This window comes from Cryptococcus neoformans (assembly GCF_000091045.1).
Source record: "Cryptococcus neoformans var. neoformans JEC21 chromosome 3 sequence".
Taxonomy (NCBI): Eukaryota; Fungi; Basidiomycota; class Tremellomycetes; order Tremellales; family Cryptococcaceae; genus Cryptococcus; species Cryptococcus deneoformans.
Genome location: NC_006685.1, coordinates 1,249,770 through 1,273,844, shown reverse-complemented (window position 1 = coordinate 1,273,844; position 24,075 = coordinate 1,249,770). Strand labels below are relative to the sequence as shown.

Below are 24,075 nucleotides of genomic sequence, written 5' to 3'. Positions count from 1 at the left end.
CGTTCACCGGCTTCTGGGTTTGTGTAAGCCTCCCAACATCTAGAAAGACATTTATTTGTCTTTGTATGCAGAGACGCAGGTCCTATGTTCTGAAAAGGAATATATAGACACCATCGATACATGTACTGCTGGTATCCGACAATTAATAAATTCTATGTATCCTGCTTGCCCCCTCAACATTTGGTAAAGATATTTACTACCTGGGTCTCCATCAAGCGCAATGGTATTTTAGCGACTGGGATATCCAATTATAAAATACAAATATTTGTCTAACAAAACCAAAGGAAATAAAAAATAAAGAGGAATAGTCCATAATAGGAGAAAGGTTTGTTGCTACAAGTAAAAGGTGGCTTCTATAAAGACACCTCGATTCTAAAAATTATTGCCCTAAAGGGAGCTGATCGTCGGCGACAAGCTCTTCGACGTTGACGGCGGTAACGGGCGTAGCTGGAATGGTAGATCCCTTCTTGACGCAAGATGTCCTGTCAGGCGAGACGACATAGCCATCGAAGCATGAGTATACTTGGCATGAGCCACTCTCGCAGCCGGTTGTACGAGCGTTTTCGATAAGAGCGCAATCTTGGCTGTTATAAAAGGCATTGTGTGAGTAAAAACACATGAATGAAATAAACAATAAATTCAACGTACCCAGAACCAAGTGCTAAGCAACCGCCGCAAGAGTTCAATTCTGTTTCAAGCTCCACACACTCGAAGCCAACCTTGAACCAGTCGGCGAGGGAATTGAGGCTCTTCTCCAAGGCCTCGACACTCGATGGAGAAACTTCATCGCCTGGGATGGGGCAAGCCACAGAGCCCCCTGGGCAAAGAAATGACGAGTAGTCCTTCTTCTTCAAGGGCTCGATTTTTTTGGATCGCTTGGTGGCGCCCATACGACGCGAAGGTTGAGGAGCGCGGGGCTGGAGTTTGGAGGGAGCATCTACGCCAGCGGCCGCAGCTGTCACGGGGAGGATGATGGAGAGCAGAGGGACGGCGACGAGGAAGAGGATGACCAGGCGGTGTACAGAGGGAGGAACAGGGAGCATGATAACGCTGTTGGAGAGAAGGACGGGGGGAAGAGTTTTTGGCAAGTTTTTGAAGATTGGATATAGACTGGGTGTGATTTACGACTGCCGGGTTGAATAAACAGGCAGATAACACGCAAGGCCCAACTGAAGGGTCCGAGGAACTGATTGCGAAGGGGCACGGAGGGTACTTTGGAGACGGCGAGTGTGGGCGAGGGTATCTGACAAAACGAAAGAGCGTTGCGCGTGGGGCGTGGGATGGAGATTGGTAGTAGAATGGATACAAGTAAGGAGGCTGAAGAAACGATGTAGAGGAAAGAAAAGCTGTTTTGACGTCTGGCGAGTGGGGAGATGGAGCGATGCGAGATGGGAAGTAGGAGATGCCTAGTGAATCTCAGGGACCAACGGAGTTTTTCAGTTCTCTTGGTCTCTTAACGCGTCTTGACGCTGGACGCTGGGTTGTTGTTTCTATTGTTGTTTGTGGGATTGTGAAGAGACGAAATGTCAATCGCAGCGAGTGGGAATTCTGTGTGGGGGCGCTGTTCCACCACTGCATATGTAAACATCTGCCCACAGCCCAGCTAGCTGGAGCATTTCCAGGAAAAGCATTAGACCAGGTAAGAACCTGCCATAAAGACCCCCAAACAATGCCACATCACGCGTGGTGGTGCTCGCTCCGCAGCAGCCGCGCCAGAGACGATTCAGGGCAGCAAACTACAAGGTTTCCTTAGCGTCCGGTGTCATCTAATATTTGGCCTTGTTAAGGCTTTTATGCGATTTATCGGCATTACTTGTTGAGGACTGTTCGGTAAATTTGAACGAGTGGCTGGGGCCTCCTTCCTTCAGCCGGCTGATGAGAAGACTTTCCAGGCACGGCCTTGGATGGCCGGGCTTTGGTTTGGTGAAGACGTTTGTTGTTTTCATATAACGTCACCCCGGGAAACTTTATTTACAGCCGGCGGATGTTGGTGGCCACGCCCACGTTTGTTTGCACATTCCACTTTATGAACGAACTGTTCTTTGTTTACGTAAGGCTCCAAGCAATGAGTCGAAAATGATGTCGTGGTGGAGGCGGTTCGAGTACGATGACGGCGGGGACGACGGCAAGCCATACATATTCCGATCGTCTTTTCTGCATACTTGGCCTTCACATTCCTAAACCCGCCCCCCCTACTGACGTTCTCCAATGGCACCAGCACCTGCACCTTGGCACCCATCTTCCTGGAGGGAAAAACCCATCGCTCAGGTTAGTGCCCAGTTACAACGACTAACCTGTGGGCCCTATGTACACTGAACATATTCTTCCTCCTTCAGGATGTCGTCTATGAGGACAAGGACCAGCTGGAAACCGTTCTCAACAAGCTTCGTCGCTTACCACCTCTAGTTTCTCCTGTGGAGGTTAGTTGGTGTTTGGGGAAACTTCATCCCTCTTATGCTGACTTGCGAGACGTCGGGGTGACTTTAGATCGATAGGCTCCGTACTCAACTGGCCGATGTGGCGGCTGGCAAGGCATTCTTGCTTCAAGGCGGAGACTGTGCCGAGCTTTTTGACGACTGTTCTCAAGTGAGAATAATTTTTTATTTTTTTGCTTGGATAAACTGACACAGTTTCGCTATTTCAGGACCCCATCGAGCACAAGCTGTCCCTCATCCTGCTAATGTCTCTCATCATCCTTCACGGATCACGTTTACCTGTCGTAAGGATTGCACGCATTGCAGGCCAGTACGCCAAGCCGAGGAGTAAACCTACAGAGATTGTCGAGTTTCCCACCAAAGACGGAAAGACGGAGAAGAAAGAGGTGCTGAGTTTCAGAGGAGACAATGTCAATGGTTATGATCCGACCGATAGAGCCCCCGATCCTCAAAGGCTTTTAGGGTAAGTCGCCGCGCACTTACGTACCGCCCTACTGACCATGGTGCTGTTGGCAGATCTTACTTTCATTCCACCGCCACGCTCAACTACATTCGTACACTTCTTTCATCGGGTTTCGCCAATTTACATAATCCTGTCGACTGGTCGTTTTCCCATGTCCGATCGCCAGAGCTTCAGCAAGCTTTCTCCTCGGTCATTGAGAGTTTGCAAGATAGTTTAGAGTTTATGAAGGTGGCCACTGGCGCTGTTGGAGGTGGTGAAAGGGGTGGTATGGAGACTGTTGATTTCTACACCAGGTAAATCGCAGCGCGCTCGCTCCTTCTTTTCAGTGTACACATGTTGACTAAGAAAAACCATAGCCACGAAGCTTTGCTGTTGGAGTATGAAGAGGCTTTCACTCGCTCTTGGGACTCTACGACCTTGTCTCCCCCAGCGACGGGTGACTCTACCCCGATCCTCTCTCGATCAGCATCTCGTATCCGTGAAGCATCATCATCATCTTCTTACCCACACTCTCCCGCTCGTCGTCCCAAATCGCCCAAGAATTTGAGCGACTCGATCAACAGTCTGTCCATGTCTGTTGGTGATTTAGGGAAAGGGGAGGCGAAGAAGTGGTACAATACCTCTGCTCATTTCATCTGGATCGGGGATAGGACGAGACAGTTGGATGGGGCGCATGTGGAGTACTTTAGGGGTATCGCAAACCCCATGTAAGTGATTTTGGTTCCATCTTTGTTGTTTTTGCGCCCGTTGCTCATTATGGAAAAAGAGGTATCAAGATTGGCCCTTCCATGGAGCCCGAGGAAATCGTTCGCGTCCTTGACAGCAAGTCCCAGTTTATGGAAGCGTTTAACCTTTTTGCTAATCAACTGGTGTCAATTTTAAAATAGTTGTTAACCCCGACAAGATCCCGGGCAAGGTGACGCTTATCGGGCGATACGGTGCCGCCAAAGTCGATCAGTTCTTGCCAAAGCACATTGATGCCGTGTTGAGGACCGATCATCCAGTGGTCTGGCAGTGTGATGCCATGCATGGCAAGTGAGTAAAAGGACCTTTTTTTCGAGAAACGCAAATCTTGGCAACTAAACTTTTTTTTCATAGCACCAAATCCTCTGTCCATGACCCTACCCTCAAAACTCGACATTTTGTAGACGTCATTACCGAAATTACTCGAAGCATGGAAATCCATAAAGAAAAGAATACTATTCTTGGTGGAGTGCATCTTGAATTGACAGGAGAGGTCAATGACGATGGGTATTCTGTTGTATGTCCCCCCATCCATTTTTTTTAATGCGGGACACCAGGCTAAATAGTCGTGTGAAAAATAGACCGAGTGTATCGGTGGTTCGATGGAGTTGGAGGATAAAGACCTCTCGTTCAATTACAGAACGCATTGCGACCCGCGTTTGAATTACGAGCAGTCGCTAGGTCCGGTTTTTTTTTTGCGTGTCAAGCTTATCGGCTGACCATTTGCGACCACAGACGTCGCGTTTTTGCTCGCCGACTACCTCAAGTCAAAGAGAAGAGGCGAAAGACCGCATGATATTTTGCTTGCAAGCTTGCGTGGTCGGAAAAATGACGTTGAAAAATAAGTGGGCGTTGATGCCATCATGCCGATTCGCCTTTTGCGCTTCTCATGTCAGAACTCGGTTCAGCAGCAGCAGCTTTGGATAAGTGCATGTCACATCTCATGGTCAGTATAGTCTATGCATATCATGGTCGGCCCTGTCTGTCGAGTTGTTCAATAATGAGTCGCGCGCCGTCAACGATAATCTCGTGCTCAACCTGTAGTAACATATCAGCGCTGTGCAAGGCGACATACCCACGAGCATGTAAACTCGCCGAATGTATTCTCTCTTCAAGATCTTCCAGCCTGTCCTCGGGCTTGATTTCAACCTCTTTGACGAGCAAGGGCTCCCCCCTGTCTACCTCGGCCACGACCCTGTGAACCATGACGCCTGTGCGCGTGACCTCGCCTTTTTGGAAAGCCTCCAAGGCCCTGTCAATAGCATGCGCGCCGTCAAACGCGCCCGGCAACGCTGGGTGGAGATTGATGATGGGCACGGGGAACGACTGGCTCGGCGGCGGCGGGGGAAGCTCGGACGTGGCCTGTGCGTTTTGCGAAACGGCGCCGGGGGCGTGGGAGGGGATGGGCTCGGTCTGGGTGGGCAGGCTGCTCGGTGCGGGCGGCGGAAGGGCGGGCGCGGGCGGGGGCTCCTTCTTGCCGTCGAGTATATCGAGGAAGCGGTCTGAGAGAATGTGCATCCAGCCGGCGAGGACGACAATGTCCGGCCTCGTGTCCAGAACCTGCCTCGCGACTTCCGCGTCGTAGTCTTCCCTCGTGGCGCCCGGGTTGCGGTTCAGGAACGTCTTGAGGGCGCAGACGGCGGCGGGGATCGGGGGGGCGTGCGTGCGGGCGCGGGTGAGGCCGTAGGCGTTTGAGCGGGAGGAGATGACGGCGGTGATCGCGGCGCCGGGGAGACGGGGCGTGCCGGCCGCATCGAGCAGCGCCTGGAGGTTTGTGCCTGCGGGGCGTGAGCGGGCGTGGGGGAGTGGGGGAGGAGGACTTGCCTGAGCCTGAGATGAGGACTGTGATGCGGCGGGTGCGGGGCATCGTGCTAGCGGCTTGCCAAGAGGCTGTGAGACATCCATCATTTATTAGTCTGCGGCTAGAGAGGATGATGATCGACAAAATCAGCGCGTGACGTGGAATTTCCGCGGCACTTGCACCACCACCACTACTACTACCGACATCGCATTCTCTGCCATCGCCCAGTCACCGCCATGCCCCGCCCGCTGCCCCTCCCCGCCCTCAGGGCCGCGCTCCCCCGCCCACACCCCCTCCCCCTCCGCCGTCTCGCCTCCACCGCGCCGCCCCCGCGCCGCCACTACCTCTCCACCGCCCTCCTCCTCGGCGGCAGCGTCCTCCTCGTCGCGTACTACTATGACTCCAGGTCTCTCCTGCACGAGCACGTCGCCATGCCGCTTATGCGCCTCGTCGCAGACCCCGAACAGGGCCACAAGCTCGCCGTCAGGGTCCTCGCATGGGACAAGTGGGCCCGGCCGAGAGACATGGGTGTCGACGGCGCCGAGCTGCAAGCAGAGGTAAGATTTCTGTAAACCGTATGCGCAGCGCTCAAACGGACACTGTGCAGCTTTTCGGCATGCATCTGAAAAATCCTGTCGGCATCGCGGCCGGCTTTGACAAGGACGCCGAGGCCATCGATGGTCTCTTTGACCTCGGTTTCGGTTATGTTGAAGTCGGAAGTGTCACTCCCGAACCCCAGGTATGTGTGCAGACTATGGAATCGTATCATATCCTGATCCATGCAGCCCGGTAACCCCAAACCTCGGTTTTTCCGTCTCGAAGAGGACGATGCCTGCATCAACCGATATGGATTCAACTCTCTTGGACACGGCCACGCCCTCGCCCGACTCCGTCTCCGTCTGGCCAAGTTTGCTCAGGATCATCCTTCCCTCTTTCCGTCCCCTCTGCCTGCAAACCTCGTCCCACCCGCGGGTTTGCCGAGGTCATTGAGAGCCGGACAGCTGCTTGCAGTCAACTTGGGCAAGAACAAGGCCAGTGACCCTGATTCAAACGACGACTACGTTCGAGGCGTCAGGACGCTGGGACCTTTTGCGGACGTGGTCGTGATCAACGTGTCAAGCCCGAATACCCCAGGATTGCGCGCTCTCCAGGGCAAGCAGCAGCTCGAGCGATTGTTGAACGATGTCGTCGAAGAAAGGAACAAGATCGCCCAGGGAACCGGACTGCCCAAGATTGCAGTCAAAGTCGCGTCAGACTTGAGCGAGGACGAGCTGGCAGATGTGGCGAGTGCGGTGAGAAGTAGTGGTGTCGAAGGCGTCATTGTTAGCAACACTACCATCCGAAGGAAAGAGCTCAATCTTGTTTCCGGTAAAGTGCCCGCTTCTCTTTTCTCGTCAAGCTGACGGATACCACAGGCAACCAAGACCAGATCGGCGGTCTCTCCGGCAAGCCCCTCTTCCCTTACGCTCTCAATGCTCTCAAGACTCTGCGCCCGCTTCTCCCTCCGTCTATCCCCATCATCGGCTGTGGCGGTATCTCCTCCGGCTCCGACGCCCTCACCATGGCCAACGCCGGTGCTTCCATCGTCCAAGTCTACACCTCTTTCGGCTTCCGCGGTGTAGGTACCCCCCGTTTGATCAAGGATGAGATTACAGAGCACCTCAAGGGTGAATCATGGAAGACTCACGTAGGCCGCGACTGGGCGTCTTCAGGCCAACCGATGGGATGGGACGAGAACCGTCTCAAGCAAGAAAGCCAAGCGCTTGTCGACGAGGCCAACGGGCTGGCAGAGCTCTTGCGACAGTCTAATGACAAGGCAGAAACGGCCAAGCTCATCGAGGACGCGGAGAGGGCGTTGGGTATAGTGAAAGAAAAGGATGGGGCAGCGAGTGCCGCAACGGTAGTCGATGAAACGATGCCGTCCCTGCCTCCACAGGCGGCAGTCCCTTCACAAGGCGGCGGGTTTGGGATTGAGGGCGTCGGTGCGCCATCGATAGGAGAGGCACTGATCGCTGAGCCCGTGCCGCAAGTCGATCTTGCACCCATTGTAGTATTGGAGGAAAAGAAGGACAATGTTGACGACAGGAGGGAGGGTGGGGAAAGGGACAATGAGTGGAAGCAGGCAGTCAAGGCTGGGCCAAAGAGGTTAGTCTAGGAATGGGGGATGGTTTCCAAGAAGAAGTGAATCAAAATCTGCAATTTAAAATGCATTGGCATAAATCATCATTTTAAAAATGGCAGCCTGTCAGGAAACCTATCTTATCTCCTTTCCAACCACTTCTTCGCCATAGTTGCCGCAAAAACGCCTGCCGCGCCAACACCTACCACACCCCCGATCCACCCAGCATAACCCACGACATCCTTCTGCCACCTCTCCTTCCTCAGCGCTTCCGAATAACCTACATCCGGCCTAAAAGTCACCATCTCATAAAGACTCGTCCACCCTCGCACTTTCTTGGTAGGGAAAGGTTCCATTAGCGACAAGGTGGCTTGAGGCGCAGATCGGAACAAGGTGGTGAAAACCTTGTCAACCTGACGACGGAGATGGTGAAGCGGAGAAAGCACGTGCGAGCGCATTTCAGTGCTGACAAAACGACAATGCGTTAAGCTACTAATAATCCGTATCCAAAAAAAAAAACTTTTAAAGGTTTCACAGGCTTACTAATTTTGCAAGGCCAGTTCGCAAATCGCCTTCAAGTCTCCTTGCCTTTCATCAGAATAGGCCTTTAGAGCTAGTTCCAGCTCAGGATCCGTCTCGCCAAGCGCAAGTGTGGTTGTGGGTGAGATGTGGTGTCGCTCAAGGATAGAGCTGAGCACCCGAACGTCTTCAAGACCGCAGTTGAGGCCTTGTCCATAGAAACTAAAAACGTATACAGGCCATCAGCAAGTTGAAATTGCTTGAGAGAGACACTGGAAAGTTACGCACGGAACCATACTGTGGGATGCATCGCCCAGAAGAATGGCGTGAGATGACCATGCGGAGGGTGTACACTGAAAGACCCCATTCTTATCAGTCACACCTTGCAGCAAAGAGAGAAGAATTAAACACTTGCATTGATAGTAACCAGGTTACCTCTTGGATTCTTTTCAAAATCATCAAGAAGCACCTTTTCACCCACAATGTCCACAGCGGAAGGGAAATGTTCTCTGAAAAAGGCCGCAGCAGATTCGCGTGTGTCGAGTAACTCGAGAGAAGAAAATGGAATGAATAAAGTCAGGGTAAAGGAACCATCCTAAACAAAGTAGAATGAGTTTTTGAATACCAGGCATGGAAGAAAGAAAAAAAACGCATACCTTATTGGGAAGACCGATAAGCATGAAAGCATGGCGAGGCCAGATGTGCAAATGGTTTTTATCCATAGCGTAGCCACCTGGGAAAGCTGGGTCAGAAGGCATATGGAGCTCAATGTAGGCATGAGGAATAAAGCTTTGTGAAAAGTCAATCCTGAGCGATAATTAGTCTTTCTTATATAATGGGATACTGTAACTGGTATACCAACCGTTCTGCCCGCATCATTGCAGTTCTGACTTTGGACCAGCTGCCATCACATCCAATGACTAAATCAAACGCCGTCCCATCTTCATCCTCTGTGTTCTGCTTCTTATCCTTTTCACTTTCTTCACCGGGTAATAGACTCGTTTCTTGTTTATGAGACGCATAAGCAACACGGTTCTTGAAATCGATGTGCTTGAGCTTGGTGTTGAACCTGAGTTTGACTGCTTCGGGAAGCGATTGAACAAGTCGCTGATTGAGAATTGGGCGACTGATAGAGTTGATAGACTGCTTAATCTATCAGCCAATGCTCCCATCCTCCATCATCAACGAACAGACCTGGCCGCCGATTGGATCATAAAGTTGACTTTCTTGCTTCCCGTCTGTATGGTGGATCATCCGTCCCTTCATCGGTATCGCTTCCTCCAAAAAGTTCTCGGCAATCGAGGGATCAACGCTTCGTAGTGCTTCGAGACCTCGCGACGATATGGCGAGATTGATAGAACGGAGATTACTCGGAGCAGCATCTTGACCTCGAGGATCTACAGCCACCATCAGCTTCCATTTCAGCGACCTCTAATGGGCAATAGATAGGAGATTGACTGACCATCGCGAGTTTCCCAGACCTCCACTTCCCAACCCCTACGATGAAGGCTCAGGGCCGTCAGAGCACCGACAGGACCAGCGCCAACAATGAGAACTTTGCGAGCTCGTGATTGCGACATGATTATTTGAGAGCGCAAGTGAGAAGATGTTGAATGAGTCCTGTCAGTCGTTGAGTTGGTATATACAGTATCGGTATAGCACTTGCGGAAATAAAAGAATAATGGAAAGAAAAACCAACAACTACATATGACTGCTGTATCAGTCGTACGGATTTATCGTCATCGGAATGGTCGGGAGCGACTCGAGCAATCGAAGTGCCCCAAGACTGAGCAGACCGTAGATCATCATGATAGTCACTCAACCGACGGACGACCAACAAGTATCTTGACGAGTCACATCCTGATCAGACTGCATGTGAATTGTGTAACTTAATCAACCGAGTAATATTGTCTATCATGCAGTAGTGTTGATGCATCAATAGAAATGTCCCTATGCTTGCCCTTCCCTTGGCCTACACAGCTCACGGATCCCATCTAGGCTCTCTTTCGCTCCGGTACGGATAAAATGCCCTTGCAGACTAGCCATGCTAACGACCTTTCCATGAGCCCGCTCATCGTCCACGATACGTTGCACCGAGTTGCCTAAAGATTCTACTTCCTCGTCATTTAGCGGAAGCTCTCCTTCCCTCAACACTCTACCCTTTGTGCCATCCTCATTGACTGAATTGCCATAGAACTTGACAAACAGTCGTTTGGCTTGTTCACCAGCAGCATCATCCAGAAGTTGTTGAATATCAACTCGACCTGGTCGAATAAGTGCCGGGTCAAGGCGATCGTAATGATTGGTGGTCATAAAGATGATTCGTTCTTCCGATGATGCGACACCGTCAAGAGCATTTAAGAGACCGGAGAAGGTGACAGAAGATTTATAGCTAGAGAGTCGTAAGATACCATCGCAACGCATGACTCATAACCCACTCACCCGTCCTCACTCGTTTGTACACGTCTGTTAAACGCCGAATCAATATCCTCTAGCAGCACAAAACTCCGCTCAGGTACAAGGCCCAGCAAATGATTAAGTTTATCATCTGTAAGACCTCTCTCGCTAAGATTCATGAGACAGATATTGTAGTTCAAGGACCCTGCGAGAGCTTGGATGAACGACGTTTTACCAGATCCCGGAGGTCCATGCAGGAGGTATCCTCTTCGATAGGGAATACCTAGACAAGCGTTTAGGAAGAGAATTATCAGGAGTCATATACAACCCACCTCTTTCCGCGTACCATTTCCCTCGACCCAAAAAGCCCTTCAGATCGGATTCGATTTCTTCGGCAATTCCTTTACCCAGGACTACACTGCCCATTTCCCTTCTTCTCCTTGGTTTGCCGAATGGACGCCACTCGACACCCCACGCAGTATAAACAACAGTCTTACCCTCAGTCGAGGCTTCAGCAAGCGTTCGTGCCTCCTCAAGGAGAGATGAAAAGAGGTCTCGCGAAGTTGAGAGTGTTGTCAGAGTCAGTGTCTCCCAAGGCGTTCCGGAGTGCAGGTCCATGAGTTTAGAATCCCGCTCGCGTTTTACCTGATGTATTTATACGTCAATAATCTGACATATTTATGCCCATCATTGGATATCACATACTTGAAACCAGGCCCCTCCATATTTGAAGTAATGTGTACCCGGCCCTGGCACTAAATTGAAAATGGCTTCGCTGGCCCCATTTTCGTGCTGCTTGTAACTTGTTTCCACAGCTAGCTCGTGACTTCTCATGCCTTGACCCCAACCAAACAGACCGGGTGGTTTAACATTTCCTCTGGTCTGGGCCGCTGACTGATGGGCCATCCACTCGAGGAACCATGGGTATGACCGATCTTTGGAAGGGATTTCAAGAGTCACCAACATTCTTCGTTGAGCCATGGTAGCTCCTAGTGTTATAGAGCGACGCAATGCTGTCAGGGCCACACCAATCCCCTTTGTGTCCGAATAAAATCAGTGGAAATTGGTACTACATCTAATTCCGAGCCTACCATAAGTCCAGCACCTGCTGAGAAGTAAGGACTGTTATTGGGCGTTAGAGTGGAGGCCGACTTTAGCTCACTGACACTCACTTATCCGCCATCATCTTGGATATTAATGACTCTCCTTCGGATGAGCCACTTGAGGATAAAGTAGCTTCCCCAGTTGTGTTACTGGCATTTTCAAGTGTGACAGCATCTCCATCTGTCGGTATCGGTGTAGGGATCGAGGGCCCAGCTTCTGAGGCAGAATTATGACTGGTCCGCTGAGGTAAGGATGATCTAAACATCGTGAAATGTCGTGTTATTTGGAGTATGCAGTATCGGTAATTATGTTGGTGACCCTACCGCAGTGGCAGAGGTATTATTATTATGTAGCGGTAGAACACGCCTCAATCATGGTCTCAATCACTGCAAGCTTCTTGACATCCGAACTTTCGTCGTATCGTTCGTCACGTGACCGTTAAATAACCATCATTCAAGCTTGCTTGCTGTTCCGAAAGTCAGCGCGAATTGCACCGGCGACGAACGGAGCGAGCAAAGAATGTACACATTTGACATTAGATGCTTGCAGTATCTCCTAAAGTTCAAAAATTCGATTTGATCAACCTCTTTAGGTTCATATCTTGACGCCATGAGCCAGTCAAAACCCCCTAGTCCCCCTCTCAATATTCCTTCCGGCAACAGTCAGATCACTCCCGATCCTGAGCCTTTGAAACCGGATGAGACTCTGAGTGGAGACAAGTTTCATGACTTCAAGGCCGCATTGCGCGTACGTCAGCGTCCTAGCACTTTCTACCTCTAGACGCTTACCTGAACATCCTGATATTTAGCGGATAGATCCCAGGCAAGATCTAGAGAATATCGGTAAAATACCTTGTGCTAGAAACAGTCTATTGTACGGGATAGCAGGTGGTGTCGGTGTTGGTGCTGTGCGATTTCTCGGATCACGGAGTAAGATAAGGACTTATATACAACTGAGACATTGCTAATACTTCGTGATGTGCCAGAACCCTGGTTGGCAGCCAACTGGGCTGTTGGTAGCTTCATTGCAATTTCTATCTTTCAATGGTATCCTCAACGGTTTTAAATTAATGGTTTTAGCTGACAAGAACGCCGGCAGGGAGACTTGCAACAGAGCTAGACGGAAAGAGCTAGCACAAATGCGCATCATTCAAGAGCGTTATCCACATCGGCATGTGTCCAAACTTCAGAAGAACAATCAAAACTCTGAAGCCGGGCAGGGGGAGCAACAATCTTCATGAGGCGCAAAATGTCATGCATGATCACGATCACCACATCTCAATAATTCCTCAGATTGCTGCCCTTTCGTCAGCAATATCGATTTGTACTGTGGAAGACATTGCGCCTGGCTCGCTTCGCACAGGTCACAGTAATGAAATTTGTCGATTCTTAGACACGTTGGCATTGGCACTTTCCGCCCCATCGTTTTGGTCACTCAAAAGAGCCCAATCAAATGTTGAAGAAAGCCATGCAGACTGGAATATAAGCTACAATATTGCGGGACAATGCCTCATGCTGTGTCCTAATGATGCCACATACTTGCAATGCCATTCGCTATATCGACAGGGCATTAGTAAGACGCCTTGTCACAAGGTTCGCCTGCGCATGACTACGGCATATTGAGCCAATAGTGTTATAACCAGCGCGAGGAGACCTGTCAAGGAAGTTCGTCAAGTGAGCACATAAACAACACAGCGACACAAATCAAAGCAGTTGAACGTGAAGTGCGTGAATATACCAACACTGGAGGGCAGTGATAGCAACAAGAAAAATACGACAATATACTCAAAATAGGGATGGGGCATACAACTATTTTATGGATTTCTGCATCCATCATCATCGCGTCATCATACATATTACGAATGATTAATTGCCGGTCAATGCCTGCTGCGTACCAAAAGTACTTACATGGCCATGTTTACTGCAACCTACTAATAAGAATGAATAGCGAGAACGACTGACGCACACCGACATTATTAATGTTTCATTCAACATCTACACGGCATAGCCGTCAAAAGATTCTACCGCAATTTGCTCTATATCCTCCTCTCACTACACGTGTAACTCTTCAACTAGCTTTCATGATCAAGTCCATGGCTACCCGTTGGCTTTTCTCAACCAACGCTAAGGATATTGGAACACTGTATCTGATCTTTGCTATCTTTACTGGTCTTCTAGGTACAGCTTTCTCTGTTCTTATCCGACTTGAACTGTCTGGAGCTGGTAACTAATTTCTAAATGGTGACCACCACCTATACAATGTAATCGCTACATCTCACGGTATTTTCATGATTAAGAAATCAGCAGAATGGGTACGGTGTACGGATTATGTATGGAGGAAGTATATGCTTCAAGTTCTACTACTTGCCTGTACTACTGTCATTCTGTCATTTACTTAACTGCTATCATGAGTATGAATTTCATAGCAAATGAAATGGCTACGCGTCAACTTTTGAGTCTCAATTCAAAACTACTCGCAACGGAAAAATACAAATTCGCAATAATTGAAAAAAGTTGCATATTCACAATTAATTAAAGATTCGCCACTTACCGAAGGATGATGCCATTACAGTTCCCGATGGCTGCGATAATACGATATACGAACTATGAGGCTATCATCGGCGATCTCAGGGGACCTAAACGTGCTGAACTTCGAGATAAGGTTCTTTTTTCTGTTATACTCAATTCTTCCTTGATTGTACATTTTTGTTGTTCGTTGTCTTCTTTGGACGACGTTGAAAAGAAAAAAAAAAAAAGATCACCACTACTTGCTTGAAAAGTCGGCGATCGTTGAAAGACAATGGTCGTCAGTCCGCCTTTGACTCCTGGTGTGCAAGGATCCCGAGCGTGGGTGACGCTCGTAACCAACCCTGCGTATGTGGCCGGTAAGTGGTATTGCTCACAGAGCTTTCTTTCGCATTTCCAAGGGCACTAGTTGATATATTGACTCGAATTATGTATGACAGGTTTACTTACTCTTCATCGTACCCTGTCGTCTCTTTCCGCGTACCCACTCTTGGTGATGACTACTCCTTCACTCCCTGCCACTCATTCGTCACTTCTTCGTTCCCTTGGTCTGAATCTCGTTCCGGTATCTCACCTCTCGCCGTCTTCTTCGCAACATCCTGGATTTGATCCTTCATTTTCTCGATTCAATGATGCTTGGACCAAGCTGCAAGTGTTTGGGCTTACAGAGTACGACAAGGTCATTCTGATAGACTGCGATATGATCTTCCTCAAGGATATGGACGAATTATTTGACTTTGAGCTACCAGGAAGAGATTGGATCGGAGCTTCTCCTGCCTGTGTATGTAATCCACTCAAACTTGGACACTATCCAAAGGACTGGTAAGTTTGTTTCTCCGCTCTTTGGGATTTGTTTGCTTACGAATCGTACGTTTCGCCGCATGATGCTCATAGGATCCCCGCCAACTGCTCCCTATCCATGCAGCAATCTCCCACTTCTCTTACATCTCCCCCCATCCCATCCCCGTCCGCCCCACGTACAGCTCATTTGCTTAATTCGGGACTTGTAATTTTACACCCTTCATCAACTGTCCTTGCATCTCTGATAGACTTTATCAACACGTCTCCTACCATCGCCCATGTCAAATTTGCCGATCAGGATGTCATTGCCGAAGCTTTTAAGGGAAGATGGAGGCCGTTACCGTGGTGGTGCAACGCGTTGAAGACGTTGCGAGCTGTCCACAAGCCGCTGTGGAGGGACGAGGAGGTTGGAATCATACATTACATGTGAGTGCAGACAAGATGGGGCTTCCTTTTGGAAGAATGTTATATCATGTGTCACCCAAACGGCTCTTTTTTCCGTCGATCAGCGCTGATCATCTACACGAGCAGTCTGGATAAGCCGTGGTCGGCTCGTCCCCCTTCACTCCCGCCGCATCAACACCCCTCGCCCGCGTTGCCGCCTTCCCCTGCTTCTCTAGACGGAAGCGATGACGGTCAAGCATCCTACCATGTAAAACCACAAATTCGCCGCCGACCTTTGCCATCCGGTCTACTTGACGCCGTTCGAAATTCACCACCGCAAAAGAGTTTGACGGATTATAGCGAAGTAGATGCCTGGTGGTGGATCGTGTATGAAGATCTTCTAGACGATCTGAAGGCCAGAGGCGTGGATTGGGAGGCTGTTGATAAATGGGTTACTCGATAAAAAATTGATTTCCAGCGCGTTAGGCCGATAGATGTTCACATAGAGTAAATTGTAAAAGAATTATAGCTGCCATAGGCTCTATACCATTTTACTTTTGTCCCGCATTTTTTTTTTTTTTTTTGATTTTCGTTTGGAAATGGATATGGCGTGCATGTACCCGTAGGGTCTATTAGATATACAGATGATTGTAGTTGTAATGGAAATCCCTATTCGGAGAATGCCAACAAACAGTTGTCCGTCACCTTTTGGGCGATTGTCTAAAGAAACAAATTTTATAATGTGACAAGTGATCAACGATAGACTACTGTTACACCTTTTCTTCCCATGCCTCCAGTCATTTCGTCCAGTCCAAGGATCTTTTCCAGCTGGCCCCAGCTCCATCCGAATCTCACTTGGATCTCATCTGCATGATGACTCCCATCTAAAAATCCTATCAACTCTTCCTCCAGCTCCTCGGCCTGTTTGACTGCAGCGGCTTCCTCCCTCTGTCTGGTATTCAAGCCGTATCTGATATTGAAGCCGCTACCGCCCGGGACGAGACCGCCTGTGGTGTTGGTTCCCGTGATACTTCCACCTATCGCCCGGCGGGAGGACGTCGATGGATGTGACTCGGCGGCGGAAACGTGGGAACGTGGGAGTGCAGTATGTGTGCTGCCAGTTCCCGCGGTAGAGGGGGCGAAAGGGTGCCGGCGAGGGGATCTTCCGTGCAGTGATGGCGGAGTACGTGTAGGTATTGAGGAAGGAGAAACGCCTAGCGAGGCATTGGATCCGACGGAGCGGAGGGTGAATGTTGATTCTCCGCCAAGAATGCCTCGACTGAGAGACGCGGCAGAATCGTTGGGGTGAAAGCCACTGGTATGCTGATGACCTTGCTGATAAAGATGTATCTGGGATTGAGAGCGGTCACGGTCTCTATAAAACCCGCTGGAATTCCCCCGTACAGAGTCATCGAACCCCACTCTTTTTCGATGCTCTGGGACATGGATGAGCGGTTCTCTCCTTTCCACCAGCTTTGGCCAACGGTTCACTCGACGGAGAAAACCCTTGATGATACCGAAAGACACGAATCTCCGGGGGTCTATACCCATTGAAAGAACCTCGTGCGCTTCTATCCAGTCATGCACCGTGATGCCGGGTTGAAAGCGGCTGTAAAGCTGCAGAAGTGTGGGCCAATCGGGTAAAGGAAAACCGGAGCGTGTAACATAGCAGGCGCATTCGGAAATGATGGTTTCATCGGCAGACAATCGGGATATTATTGGTTTGAGGGTGTACATATTGGAGTATTGGAAGATGTCAATCTGAAAAATAAATAAAGGTCAGCTTTCGCATTTGATGAGGGGGTGGTGCTCGACGTGCCATCATGATCACCTGGTAATACCTAGAGCTCTCGTCAGAAGAAGCTCTTTATATATTGGTGTGACCAGCTTACAGCATATGTCGTAATGTCTCTCGAGTCAAAGCCTCGTCCGCCTTGGCAAGCTCTGCAATCTTCTTGACATGATTGACCCCATCGATAAACTGACAGACCCTTGCAGCCGTAATATCCCAGTTGTCGTCTTTGTGCGCATTGAGGTCAACAAGAGCGACAGGAACATGCCAGTCGTCGCAATCGGGAGGATTTGCTGTGCAGTTGGGCGTTGGTCTTCATAGGCGGAAATGACAGAGAAATGGCACCTACGATAAAAAGGAAAGAGTTTGAGCTCCAGAGAGTTGAAACCGTCTAAAGGTATACTTGTCTCGGAGTAAGAGTTTAGGTCCTCAAACAGCTGTTCTAGAACCGCAGGCAGTGCTGTGTGGTCGGGCGATGGCTTTGAAAGATAGGCAGAATCACGCTGGTATGGACGGGTCAGATATCGCGGTAGGTATGTCGGAGATCGATGCTTACTTCTGCGCTTCTCAGAATCCTCGCGCATTTCCTCACGACCGGCTCAAAGGCCTCCAGCGAGCTCGAAGAATGGAACACGAAACACAGGTTCCACATATACTCATTCCGTGTATATGTGCCTTCTGGCGCCGTCATGACATTGGGGAAACCCATAACTCTGTACCCCGCCTGTTCATCCTCGTCGCACCCCGTGCCGGTGGTGAGAAGCGTGACGAGACGGCCGTGAAGCGACTTTTTGGGGATGACGTATTCGGAGATGGGCCCAAAGTTGAGAAGGGTCCTGTTTGGCAGGGGAGACGGAGAGGGGGACGGGGAGACGAAGCGGGATGCCCGAGAGCGCGAGCGCGAGCGGGAGTTTGAGGGTGAGCGTGCCTCTTCGGTCGTGCTGTCTGAGATGAGGTTCTCGGGCACCTGGTACCGGACGACAGGGCCGAGGCTCGGGTCGAAGGTGGCGTAGAAGAGCTGCGATGGTTATAGGATGCACGGCGGGGCGGGGACTTACTCCGACTACCTGGGGAAGGAAGGACCTGGGAGTCATTAGCGGTGGCAAGGTGAGTCAGCCGGGCGTGGAGACGGTGCATCAGTACGGCGGCGCACTCACTCTCCAGTGGCGCCCATAGCAGATTCGGTGCCGTGTTCGAAAGGATGGGCTTACTCTTGCAACGCGAACCGGCACCCGACCGTCCAAAGGACCGAGTGTGTGTTGGGCGGAGGTGTGGAAGAAATGGTGACGTGGAGCTTTGGCGGGTGACGTGTATTTGTCCCGAAGCGGCTTCTTATTACGAAATCAACCGCCTCGTCGGCGATTTGGAAGAGGTGAAAATTGACAATACAATAAGCGGCGGGCGGGGTGGATCGCACATATCTGGTTTTGGGGATTTCCGATTCTGGCAGATTGCAAGCGGATTGGTCTTATTTCATTTCCCCGCGTGCACCATTTCACCTTCTCCCTCTCCTCTTTCAAATTGATAATAACATCACACACCATCCTTGCGTCAGTCACCACCGGCCCAGATCAGATTAGATACCACCATGTCAGAGGCAGGTTCAGCGTCCACGCCCCAGTCAAACGCAACAAAAGTACGCACAATCCCACACGTTTTCCCATCCGCATCCTGACCCCCTCGCAGGACCGCCACGAGCCCAGAGGCCGCAAGCCAAATGACCAGCTTCCCCCATCCCGCGCACGCGAGGTCCAGCGCGCCTTCCGTCTCCGTCGTGCAGAGCATCTCGCCTCGCTCGAAGAACGCATCCTCCAGCTAGAGACGGAAAACACCCAGCTGCGCGCACTCCTCAGTCTTCCCGCAGCAGACAGGCCAAAGATCGGCTCAGGGCCCACCGGGCGCGGCAAGGCCCTCAAGGAGGGTGGTGTCCCCATGAGCGAGAGAGTCCGCGCAAGAAAAGAAGCGAGGGAGAGGGAGAGGAGAGCCTTGGGGCTGCCAGAAGCTGACACCACAGACATGAGCGAGGCCGAGAGAGGAAACGGCAGGGACAGCGCGACACTGTCCCCTCGTGCGACAAGCGGCGCCGGTCCATCCAATGCCACTGCTGCCGCCCACACCGCGCAGCAGCAACCCAACGTTCCTCACCTGAGCAACCCTCAGAACGTTCCTGCTCTTTTCAACTCTCCCGCCGATGTCTCTCCCGCCCCATTCAATTACCAGCTCCCCATGCCCTTCAACCTCCCCGTGTCTCCCGATACACAGTTCGCTGATTTCACCAACAACATTGACAATTCTCTCTACAAGAACAACACCACTTCTGCTACACCCAACTTTGGCGGCATGTTCAGCATGTTCTCATCCGCGGATCATAATGGCGACAGCAGCGCCAATGGCTCCGGTGTTAATAAACCTTCTCCCATTTCTCCACCCTTGACCAATCCTCCCCATGCCCCATCTCCTTCTCAACTCGACCTTCTCACCCGTCTCAAGAGCTGCTGCCATGTCTCAGATTCTCATGTCGTCAATGACCCCGGCCTTTTGGTCTTTGCCACGCGTCTCTGTCAGTCATTCGGTTGTTCGTTCGGTGGCACGCACACGGAAGCCAATCCTCGGAGCGATGCTGAAAACCTTACCCTCGAAGATGCATGGCACGCTCTCAAGGCGACTCTAGATCCCGGAGGCGACGCTGACGGGGAAAATAGGATCAATACTGGCAAGATGGCAGCAGAGTTGGTGGTCCGTGCGGCTCATTCGCGTGGTGCCGGCGGCTGGATCTCGTGCAGGTACCGTGAAGGGCTGTCAATAAGAAGGAACATGGTGCAGGCATTAGTGCAAGGTTTGGGAGGAAAGCTCGATTGAGTGTCTGGGTAAAAGTGGGATGCGTTGTCTTGTCGGAAGTTGTACTGTTAATCTAGCATATATACATGTCTTCAACGATAGAGTATATTGTGCCTTGTAGGGGCGTTTGATCTTAGTCGTGGACTTTCTACCACCAGTATGATTTTGGCTGTTTGTACGATATGCGGCTGTTTGATATCAGCCATGCAACATTTACGAAGCGACACCACCACTGTGCGACATTATCATTCGTAAAATGCAGGGCAGCATTTCATCCTGCATTAATGCAAGCATTTAACGTGACTACCATAATGTAACATTTATTCTTCGTCCGTGACACTCCCACTCGCAGTTCTCCGTCTTCCCCCCTTCAGTTCCATGAGCTCTATCCTTTCTGATGCTTGCTCGGAATTGTCCCTCCTTGAGACCTCTCCTCTCCCTCTCCTCCTGTCTTTTTTGCCCTTCCTCCAAACAGCTAGCAAGCTCAATGCACCAGCTGCTAGCCCCACGGGCGGTACTAACCAGCAAACCCTCCACCACCAACCTGAATCTCCGCCTTGCTGTGCCTTCCACTTGGCAACCGTCCTATCGACCTGGTCGTTCAGGTCTGAAAATGAACCGGAATTGTCAATGACAGACGTGGCGTAGGAAAGCTTGGCCGACAGTGGTAACTGAGATGCAATTCGGCTTGAAGCTTGGGATTGGGTCAAAGGAGGATTAGATTGGCGACCGAGGAGGCGCGACAGCTGGAGACGCTCATTGCTACACAGACACCCGGTTAGAAATGGTTTCCATGTAAGCCTTGGCGCGCCATCAAGAACATACACATATACCACGACAGTATCCCCCACCCACTTCCACATACCCGCTTCAATCAATAGCGGCACATCGACGATCACACACCATTCCCCATTTAGCCAATATCTTATGATCCGTTTGACCATTTCCTTCTTCACCCTCGGGTGCACGACCCCATTCAACCACTTTCTTTCCTCAGGATCATGAAATATGATATCACCTATAGCTCCTCTATCGAGCGATACTCCGTCTTCCTGCAAGATGCGGTCAGGGCCAAAGTGTGAGACAACGAGGGAGTAACCGGATGTGCCAGGCTCAATGACCTCGCGAGCAATGAGATCAGCATCTATAATCGGAAGATGATGTCTTTCAGAGAGCAGTTTGGAGACGGTTGATTTGCCTTTGAGAGATCAGCTGTGTGAGACCGGAAGGCCAAGAGCAGCCGAATTGGAGAGACGCACCGGAAGCGATGCCGCCGGTAAGACCGACGACTGTGAGTTGTGAGCAGACGGATACGATACAGTGGCATTGCTCTGTGGGCCGACTCACTCAACATGCTGAATGATTCTTGTATTAAAGCGGGAGAGAAGAAGATGAGCAGAGACCCGGAACGGACGGACGAACCAGTACCGACATGCGTAGTAATCAATAGCAGTCGAGCAGCGCGGTGGAGGTCATTCTTACATTATTATTATTTCGCTTTCTTCGACACCGATCTGGGAATCTGCAGTACATTATTTTGAACCACAACCGCTTGCATAACTCTTCAAGCATGCCCCCGGATACGATAACCATCTCATCTCTCACACTTCACCTGCCACACGGCCTAGGTCCGTCCGCCTTTCACCTCACCCCGTCCCCTCCCTGTCCAGCCCTTCTCTCCCTCACAATTCACCTCGTCCCCAACTCTGTCTCTGCCACCGCCGCAGGGGACTCCATGGCAGGCCTTGGAGTAAACTACTCTTCAGTATCCAAAGCGGTATATGCCCTTGCGAATGATGCCGAAAAGGTATGGAGCGGACCATGGGAGCTGATGCGCGCTGTCAGTGCCATCCCGCTAGGGTTTGATGATGTCCAGAGCGTAGATATCCGTCTAGGCCTTCCAAAGGCACTGCTACATGCTCTAGAAGCTGTGTACAAGGCGTCCTATGCCAAAAATGGCGAAGAAACCGGCAGGAGCTGTACAATCCGGGACTTGAAGGTAGTGTGTATTGTGGGACTACATGAGCATGAGAGAAAAGAGAAGCAGAGGCTGGAGTTGGATGTCAAGGTCAGAGGAGGCGACTGGAATGTTTGGGGACACAAGGGATTTGCAGATGAAATATACGACGTAAGTTGTGCTAGCAGCACTTGTGCTCAATTATCTTCCATCACTAACAAAACGTGGTGACAGTTTGTGAGCAACTCGGCTTACGGAACTATCGAATCGCTGAACCACGAACTGGGACAACATCTTCTGAAGAGTCGCTATCTGGGGGATCCCACTCAATCTCATCTAGAAATTACAATCAGGAAACCATCGGCAATACCTTTCGCTACTCCAAGCATCACGATTCATCGCTCACAGGCCGACTATGCGCCAAGTCTACCATCTGGCACCGCTTGCAATGCGCCACGCGAAGCCCTTGAGAGGGTATTCGTGGCTGTCGGCTCCAATATCGGTGACAGAGTAGCCAACATCACAAGAGCCGTAAGCCTTTTAGAGGAGGCTGGATGTAAATTGCTAGGTACTAGTAGACTGTACGAGAGTGAACCGATGTATGTGGAAGATCAGGACCGGTTCATCAATGGTGTCATTGAGGTAAGTTACTGCGGACGTATCTGTGAAGATATCTGTTTAACTTCCCCGCAGCTAGCTACACCACTTGAGCCCTTGGAAGTTCTTCGATTGCTCAAACACATAGAGAAAGCTGTCGGGCGTACAAAGACATTCACGAATGGTCCTCGAGTCATCGATCTAGATTTGGTCTTTTATGGTCACCGAGTGGTTAAAATTGGCAACGAAACTGATGAGGAAGATGAACATGGGATCAAATGGTTAGAATGCCCTCACAAAAGACTACGTGAGCGAGAGTTTGTTTTGAGGCCGCTGGCCGAGTACGTTTAAAACTGCTTTTTTGAAGGTGGAAGTTCCAGGGACTGACCATCTCCAAAGCATTGATCCAGAGTTCACGCACCCTGCGCTTCGCCGATCCGTCGGCCAGCTTCTCGCCAGTCTTCCAACCACGTTTCCGCCATCTCTTTCACCTATAATCCCCTTACACTCTCACTCTTCTCCCCTTAGGCTTTCCATCCCTGCCTCCCCATACATCATGGCCATCTTCAATACAACACCAGATTCATTTTCTGATGGCGATCCCGCCAGGACGAATGTCGAATATGCGCTCGCCGCTTGCGAAAAGCTGTTAAAAGGACCTGAGCCTCCGGCTATTCTCGACATTGGGGGAATGTCCACGCGCCCAGGTTCTGAACCCTGTTCAGAGGAAGACGAGCTCAGTCGCGTTATCCCACTTGTCAAAGCCATCCGATCATCAAGTAATCCCATCGTTGCATCGATTCCGATATCAGTTGACACTTATCGACCGTCAGTTGCCAAGGCTGCTGTTGAAGCTGGTGCATCCATCATTAACGACGTCCGTGGCGGACAAGAGCCAGGAATGTTGCGGGTCATGGCAGAAGCAGACGTTCCTGTTGTTCTGATGCATTCTAGGGGTGATTCAAAAACCATGATTGCAGCGGATGTCCAGGATTATGATAGCCACGGAGGTGTCATCAAGGGTGTGATACAGGAGATGAGGGTCTTGGTAGAGCAGGCCTTGAAGTCTGGCGTCAAACGATGGAATATCATCCTCGATCCTGGCTTGGGCTTTGCCAAGTCTTCCTCTCAAAGCTTAACATTGCTCAAACACCTGCCTGATCTTGTCCTTCCAGGGACCGGACTGGAGAGACTTCCGATGTTAGTAGGTGCCAGCAGAAAGGGATTTGTAGGTCAGACCATAAAACGGGCTGTACCAAAAGAGAGGAGTTTTGGAGATGCGGCTGTCAGCGGTTGGTGCGCTTCCAGTGGAGTTGTGGACATCTTAAGAGTCCATGAGCCTAGAGAGATGGCTGAAGTTGTAAAAATGGCATGTGCTATTAGGGATGCAGAGTAGGAGGTTCTGCTAAAGATATATGGGCAATAATGCATGGGAATGACAGGAATGACTCGGATGAGTGCTTTCCCGTTCCGCTGCTGTCCATCCTAACAATCGCTTTGTTAATTATTTGTTACGTAAGACTTGGGTAGTTATGAGACCTCCACTTTTTAAGCACCGGTGTCTGATTTCAGGCTGGAATGTTTGTCGCACCAAACAAA

General features: G+C 50.5%; 12 protein-coding genes across 12 annotated transcripts; 6 read left to right on the top strand and 6 right to left on the bottom strand.

The window, feature by feature from the left end:
- Nucleotides 1–129: 129 nt before the first annotated feature.
- On the bottom strand, nt 130–1,588 carry CNC04160 (pria protein precursor, putative). The gene is made up of 2 exons (XM_569661.2): nt 649–1,588; nt 130–584 (listed from the first exon to the last, which is right to left on the bottom strand). Exons 1-2 carry the CDS (start codon nt 1,041–1,043, stop codon nt 380–382), a joined length of 600 nt encoding a protein of 199 aa, XP_569661.1. The 5' UTR covers nt 1,044–1,588; the 3' UTR covers nt 130–379.
- A 526-nt stretch (nt 1,589–2,114) lies between these two features.
- Nucleotides 2,115–4,619, top strand: CNC04150 (family II 2-keto-3-deoxy-D-arabino-heptulosonate aldolase, putative). The gene is made up of 11 exons (XM_569659.2): nt 2,115–2,268; nt 2,337–2,420; nt 2,488–2,586; nt 2,645–2,898; nt 2,952–3,191; nt 3,255–3,605; nt 3,665–3,720; nt 3,786–3,933; nt 3,997–4,159; nt 4,224–4,323; nt 4,378–4,619. The coding sequence occupies exons 1-11, from the start codon at nt 2,209–2,211 to the stop codon at nt 4,485–4,487; spliced, it is 1,665 nt and encodes a 554-aa protein (XP_569659.1). The 5' UTR covers nt 2,115–2,208; the 3' UTR covers nt 4,488–4,619.
- CNC04140 (phosphoribosylglycinamide formyltransferase, putative) lies at nt 3,967–5,536 on the bottom strand. The gene is made up of 3 exons (XM_024656801.1): nt 5,467–5,536; nt 4,738–5,420; nt 3,967–4,680 (listed from the first exon to the last, which is right to left on the bottom strand). Exons 1-3 carry the CDS (start codon nt 5,507–5,509, stop codon nt 4,609–4,611), a joined length of 798 nt encoding a protein of 265 aa, XP_024512568.1. The 5' UTR covers nt 5,510–5,536; the 3' UTR covers nt 3,967–4,608.
- Nucleotides 5,537–5,701: 165 nt separating this feature from the next.
- On the top strand, nt 5,702–9,043 carry CNC04130 (Dihydroorotate dehydrogenase, mitochondrial precursor, putative). The gene is made up of 4 exons (XM_569657.2): nt 5,702–6,000; nt 6,051–6,182; nt 6,229–6,811; nt 6,859–9,043. Exons 1-4 carry the CDS (start codon nt 5,875–5,877, stop codon nt 7,596–7,598), a joined length of 1,581 nt encoding a protein of 526 aa, XP_569657.2. The 5' UTR covers nt 5,702–5,874; the 3' UTR covers nt 7,599–9,043.
- CNC04120 (conserved hypothetical protein) lies at nt 7,658–9,770 on the bottom strand. Its single transcript, XM_569655.2, has 8 exons — nt 9,544–9,770; nt 9,276–9,478; nt 8,944–9,224; nt 8,738–8,888; nt 8,497–8,676; nt 8,370–8,434; nt 8,106–8,303; nt 7,658–8,027 (listed from the first exon to the last, which is right to left on the bottom strand). Exons 1-8 carry the CDS (start codon nt 9,659–9,661, stop codon nt 7,703–7,705), a joined length of 1,521 nt encoding a protein of 506 aa, XP_569655.1. The 5' UTR covers nt 9,662–9,770; the 3' UTR covers nt 7,658–7,702.
- A 177-nt stretch (nt 9,771–9,947) lies between these two features.
- Nucleotides 9,948–11,938, bottom strand: CNC04110 (AAA family ATPase, putative). The gene is made up of 6 exons (XM_569653.2): nt 11,651–11,938; nt 11,570–11,600; nt 11,184–11,513; nt 10,811–11,123; nt 10,524–10,761; nt 9,948–10,473 (listed from the first exon to the last, which is right to left on the bottom strand). Exons 1-6 carry the CDS (start codon nt 11,845–11,847, stop codon nt 10,032–10,034), a joined length of 1,551 nt encoding a protein of 516 aa, XP_569653.1. The 5' UTR covers nt 11,848–11,938; the 3' UTR covers nt 9,948–10,031.
- Nucleotides 11,939–12,124: 186 nt separating this feature from the next.
- On the top strand, nt 12,125–13,975 carry CNC04100 (conserved hypothetical protein). The gene is made up of 4 exons (XM_024656800.1): nt 12,125–12,329; nt 12,391–12,511; nt 12,568–12,628; nt 12,681–13,975. Exons 1-4 carry the CDS (start codon nt 12,192–12,194, stop codon nt 12,820–12,822), a joined length of 462 nt encoding a protein of 153 aa, XP_024512599.1. The 5' UTR covers nt 12,125–12,191; the 3' UTR covers nt 12,823–13,975.
- A 234-nt stretch (nt 13,976–14,209) lies between these two features.
- Nucleotides 14,210–15,818, top strand: CNC04080 (galactinol synthase, putative). Its single transcript, XM_569649.1, has 4 exons — nt 14,210–14,466; nt 14,548–14,929; nt 15,002–15,334; nt 15,440–15,818. Exons 1-4 carry the CDS (start codon nt 14,382–14,384, stop codon nt 15,753–15,755), a joined length of 1,116 nt encoding a protein of 371 aa, XP_569649.1. The 5' UTR covers nt 14,210–14,381; the 3' UTR covers nt 15,756–15,818.
- A 77-nt stretch (nt 15,819–15,895) lies between these two features.
- Nucleotides 15,896–18,298, bottom strand: CNC04070 (urea transport-related protein, putative). Its single transcript, XM_024656799.1, has 7 exons — nt 18,242–18,298; nt 18,143–18,167; nt 17,641–18,102; nt 17,434–17,587; nt 17,185–17,377; nt 17,112–17,133; nt 15,896–17,053 (listed from the first exon to the last, which is right to left on the bottom strand). Exons 1-7 carry the CDS (start codon nt 18,256–18,258, stop codon nt 16,046–16,048), a joined length of 1,881 nt encoding a protein of 626 aa, XP_024512432.1. The 5' UTR covers nt 18,259–18,298; the 3' UTR covers nt 15,896–16,045.
- A 224-nt stretch (nt 18,299–18,522) lies between these two features.
- On the top strand, nt 18,523–20,185 carry CNC04060 (expressed protein). Its single transcript, XM_569645.2, has 2 exons — nt 18,523–18,720; nt 18,771–20,185. Exons 1-2 carry the CDS (start codon nt 18,673–18,675, stop codon nt 19,941–19,943), a joined length of 1,221 nt encoding a protein of 406 aa, XP_569645.1. The 5' UTR covers nt 18,523–18,672; the 3' UTR covers nt 19,944–20,185.
- Nucleotides 20,098–21,364, bottom strand: CNC04050 (dephospho-CoA kinase, putative). Its single transcript, XM_569643.2, has 4 exons — nt 21,270–21,364; nt 21,182–21,211; nt 20,748–21,120; nt 20,098–20,684 (listed from the first exon to the last, which is right to left on the bottom strand). Exons 1-4 carry the CDS (start codon nt 21,274–21,276, stop codon nt 20,243–20,245), a joined length of 852 nt encoding a protein of 283 aa, XP_569643.1. The 5' UTR covers nt 21,277–21,364; the 3' UTR covers nt 20,098–20,242.
- A 73-nt stretch (nt 21,365–21,437) lies between these two features.
- CNC04040 (folic acid and derivative biosynthesis-related protein, putative) lies at nt 21,438–24,075 on the top strand. Its single transcript, XM_570005.2, has 4 exons — nt 21,438–22,050; nt 22,114–22,521; nt 22,573–22,817; nt 22,876–24,075. The coding sequence occupies exons 1-4, from the start codon at nt 21,493–21,495 to the stop codon at nt 23,870–23,872; spliced, it is 2,208 nt and encodes a 735-aa protein (XP_570005.1). The 5' UTR covers nt 21,438–21,492; the 3' UTR covers nt 23,873–24,075.

What these genes read in the sequence shown, in the direction of transcription:
- CNC04110 (XM_569653.2), bottom strand. Translation starts at nt 11,847, where the DNA reads ATGTTTAGATCATCCTTACCTCAGCGGACCAGTCATAATTCTGCCTCA. An exon ending in TCCAAGATGATGGCGGATAA is followed by an intron (nt 11,601 to 11,650) that starts GTGAGTGTCAGT and finishes GCCCAATAACAG; the next exon opens with TCCTTACTTCTCAGCAGGTG. An exon ending in ATGGAGGGGCCTGGTTTCAA is followed by an intron (nt 11,124 to 11,183) that starts GTATGTGATATC and finishes TAAATACATCAG; the next exon opens with GTAAAACGCGAGCGGGATTC.
- CNC04060 (XM_569645.2), top strand. Translation starts at nt 18,673, where the DNA reads ATGTCAGAGGCAGGTTCAGCGTCCACGCCCCAGTCAAACGCAACAAAA. An exon ending in CCCAGTCAAACGCAACAAAA is followed by an intron (nt 18,721 to 18,770) that starts GTACGCACAATC and finishes ACCCCCTCGCAG; the next exon opens with GACCGCCACGAGCCCAGAGG.
- CNC04130 (XM_569657.2), top strand. Translation starts at nt 5,875, where the DNA reads ATGCCGCTTATGCGCCTCGTCGCAGACCCCGAACAGGGCCACAAGCTC. An exon ending in GCGCCGAGCTGCAAGCAGAG is followed by an intron (nt 6,001 to 6,050) that starts GTAAGATTTCTG and finishes GACACTGTGCAG; the next exon opens with CTTTTCGGCATGCATCTGAA. An exon ending in AGAGCTCAATCTTGTTTCCG is followed by an intron (nt 6,812 to 6,858) that starts GTAAAGTGCCCG and finishes CGGATACCACAG; the next exon opens with GCAACCAAGACCAGATCGGC.
- CNC04160 (XM_569661.2), bottom strand. Translation starts at nt 1,043, where the DNA reads ATGCTCCCTGTTCCTCCCTCTGTACACCGCCTGGTCATCCTCTTCCTC. An exon ending in TGCTTAGCACTTGGTTCTGG is followed by an intron (nt 585 to 648) that starts GTACGTTGAATT and finishes CTTTTATAACAG; the next exon opens with CCAAGATTGCGCTCTTATCG.
- CNC04150 (XM_569659.2), top strand. Translation starts at nt 2,209, where the DNA reads ATGGCACCAGCACCTGCACCTTGGCACCCATCTTCCTGGAGGGAAAAA. An exon ending in ACTGTTGATTTCTACACCAG is followed by an intron (nt 3,192 to 3,254) that starts GTAAATCGCAGC and finishes GAAAAACCATAG; the next exon opens with CCACGAAGCTTTGCTGTTGG. An exon ending in ATGACGATGGGTATTCTGTT is followed by an intron (nt 4,160 to 4,223) that starts GTATGTCCCCCC and finishes TGTGAAAAATAG; the next exon opens with ACCGAGTGTATCGGTGGTTC.
- CNC04140 (XM_024656801.1), bottom strand. Translation starts at nt 5,509, where the DNA reads ATGCCCCGCACCCGCCGCATCACAGTCCTCATCTCAGGCTCAG. An exon ending in AGTCCTCATCTCAGGCTCAG is followed by an intron (nt 5,421 to 5,466) that starts GCAAGTCCTCCT and finishes CACGCCCCGCAG; the next exon opens with GCACAAACCTCCAGGCGCTG. An exon ending in TTGAAGAGAGAATACATTCG is followed by an intron (nt 4,681 to 4,737) that starts GCGAGTTTACAT and finishes ATGTTACTACAG; the next exon opens with GTTGAGCACGAGATTATCGT.
- CNC04070 (XM_024656799.1), bottom strand. An exon ending in TCCTTCCCCAGGTAGTCGGA is followed by an intron (nt 18,103 to 18,142) that starts GTAAGTCCCCGC and finishes TAACCATCGCAG; the next exon opens with CTCTTCTACGCCACCTTCGA. An exon ending in GAGACATTACGACATATGCT is followed by an intron (nt 17,134 to 17,184) that starts GTAAGCTGGTCA and finishes CGAGAGCTCTAG; the next exon opens with GTATTACCAGGTGATCATGA.
- CNC04050 (XM_569643.2), bottom strand. An exon ending in TACCGGCGGCATCGCTTCCG is followed by an intron (nt 21,121 to 21,181) that starts GTGCGTCTCTCC and finishes GATCTCTCAAAG; the next exon opens with GCAAATCAACCGTCTCCAAA. An exon ending in GATACTGTCGTGGTATATGT is followed by an intron (nt 20,685 to 20,747) that starts GTATGTTCTTGA and finishes GTGTCTGTGTAG; the next exon opens with CAATGAGCGTCTCCAGCTGT.
- CNC04100 (XM_024656800.1), top strand. Translation starts at nt 12,192, where the DNA reads ATGAGCCAGTCAAAACCCCCTAGTCCCCCTCTCAATATTCCTTCCGGC. An exon ending in GCGATTTCTCGGATCACGGA is followed by an intron (nt 12,512 to 12,567) that starts GTAAGATAAGGA and finishes GTGATGTGCCAG; the next exon opens with AACCCTGGTTGGCAGCCAAC. An exon ending in GCAATTTCTATCTTTCAATG is followed by an intron (nt 12,629 to 12,680) that starts GTATCCTCAACG and finishes GAACGCCGGCAG; the next exon opens with GGAGACTTGCAACAGAGCTA.
- CNC04120 (XM_569655.2), bottom strand. Translation starts at nt 9,661, where the DNA reads ATGTCGCAATCACGAGCTCGCAAAGTTCTCATTGTTGGCGCTGGTCCT. An exon ending in TTATCGGTCTTCCCAATAAG is followed by an intron (nt 8,677 to 8,737) that starts GTATGCGTTTTT and finishes TACTTTGTTTAG; the next exon opens with GATGGTTCCTTTACCCTGAC. An exon ending in GCATCCCACAGTATGGTTCC is followed by an intron (nt 8,304 to 8,369) that starts GTGCGTAACTTT and finishes ATACGTTTTTAG; the next exon opens with TTTCTATGGACAAGGCCTCA.
- CNC04040 (XM_570005.2), top strand. Translation starts at nt 21,493, where the DNA reads ATGCCCCCGGATACGATAACCATCTCATCTCTCACACTTCACCTGCCA. An exon ending in TTGCAGATGAAATATACGAC is followed by an intron (nt 22,051 to 22,113) that starts GTAAGTTGTGCT and finishes ACGTGGTGACAG; the next exon opens with TTTGTGAGCAACTCGGCTTA. An exon ending in GTTTTGAGGCCGCTGGCCGA is followed by an intron (nt 22,818 to 22,875) that starts GTACGTTTAAAA and finishes CCATCTCCAAAG; the next exon opens with CATTGATCCAGAGTTCACGC.
- CNC04080 (XM_569649.1), top strand. Translation starts at nt 14,382, where the DNA reads ATGGTCGTCAGTCCGCCTTTGACTCCTGGTGTGCAAGGATCCCGAGCG. An exon ending in CAACCCTGCGTATGTGGCCG is followed by an intron (nt 14,467 to 14,547) that starts GTAAGTGGTATT and finishes TATGTATGACAG; the next exon opens with GTTTACTTACTCTTCATCGT. An exon ending in GTTGGAATCATACATTACAT is followed by an intron (nt 15,335 to 15,439) that starts GTGAGTGCAGAC and finishes CTACACGAGCAG; the next exon opens with TCTGGATAAGCCGTGGTCGG.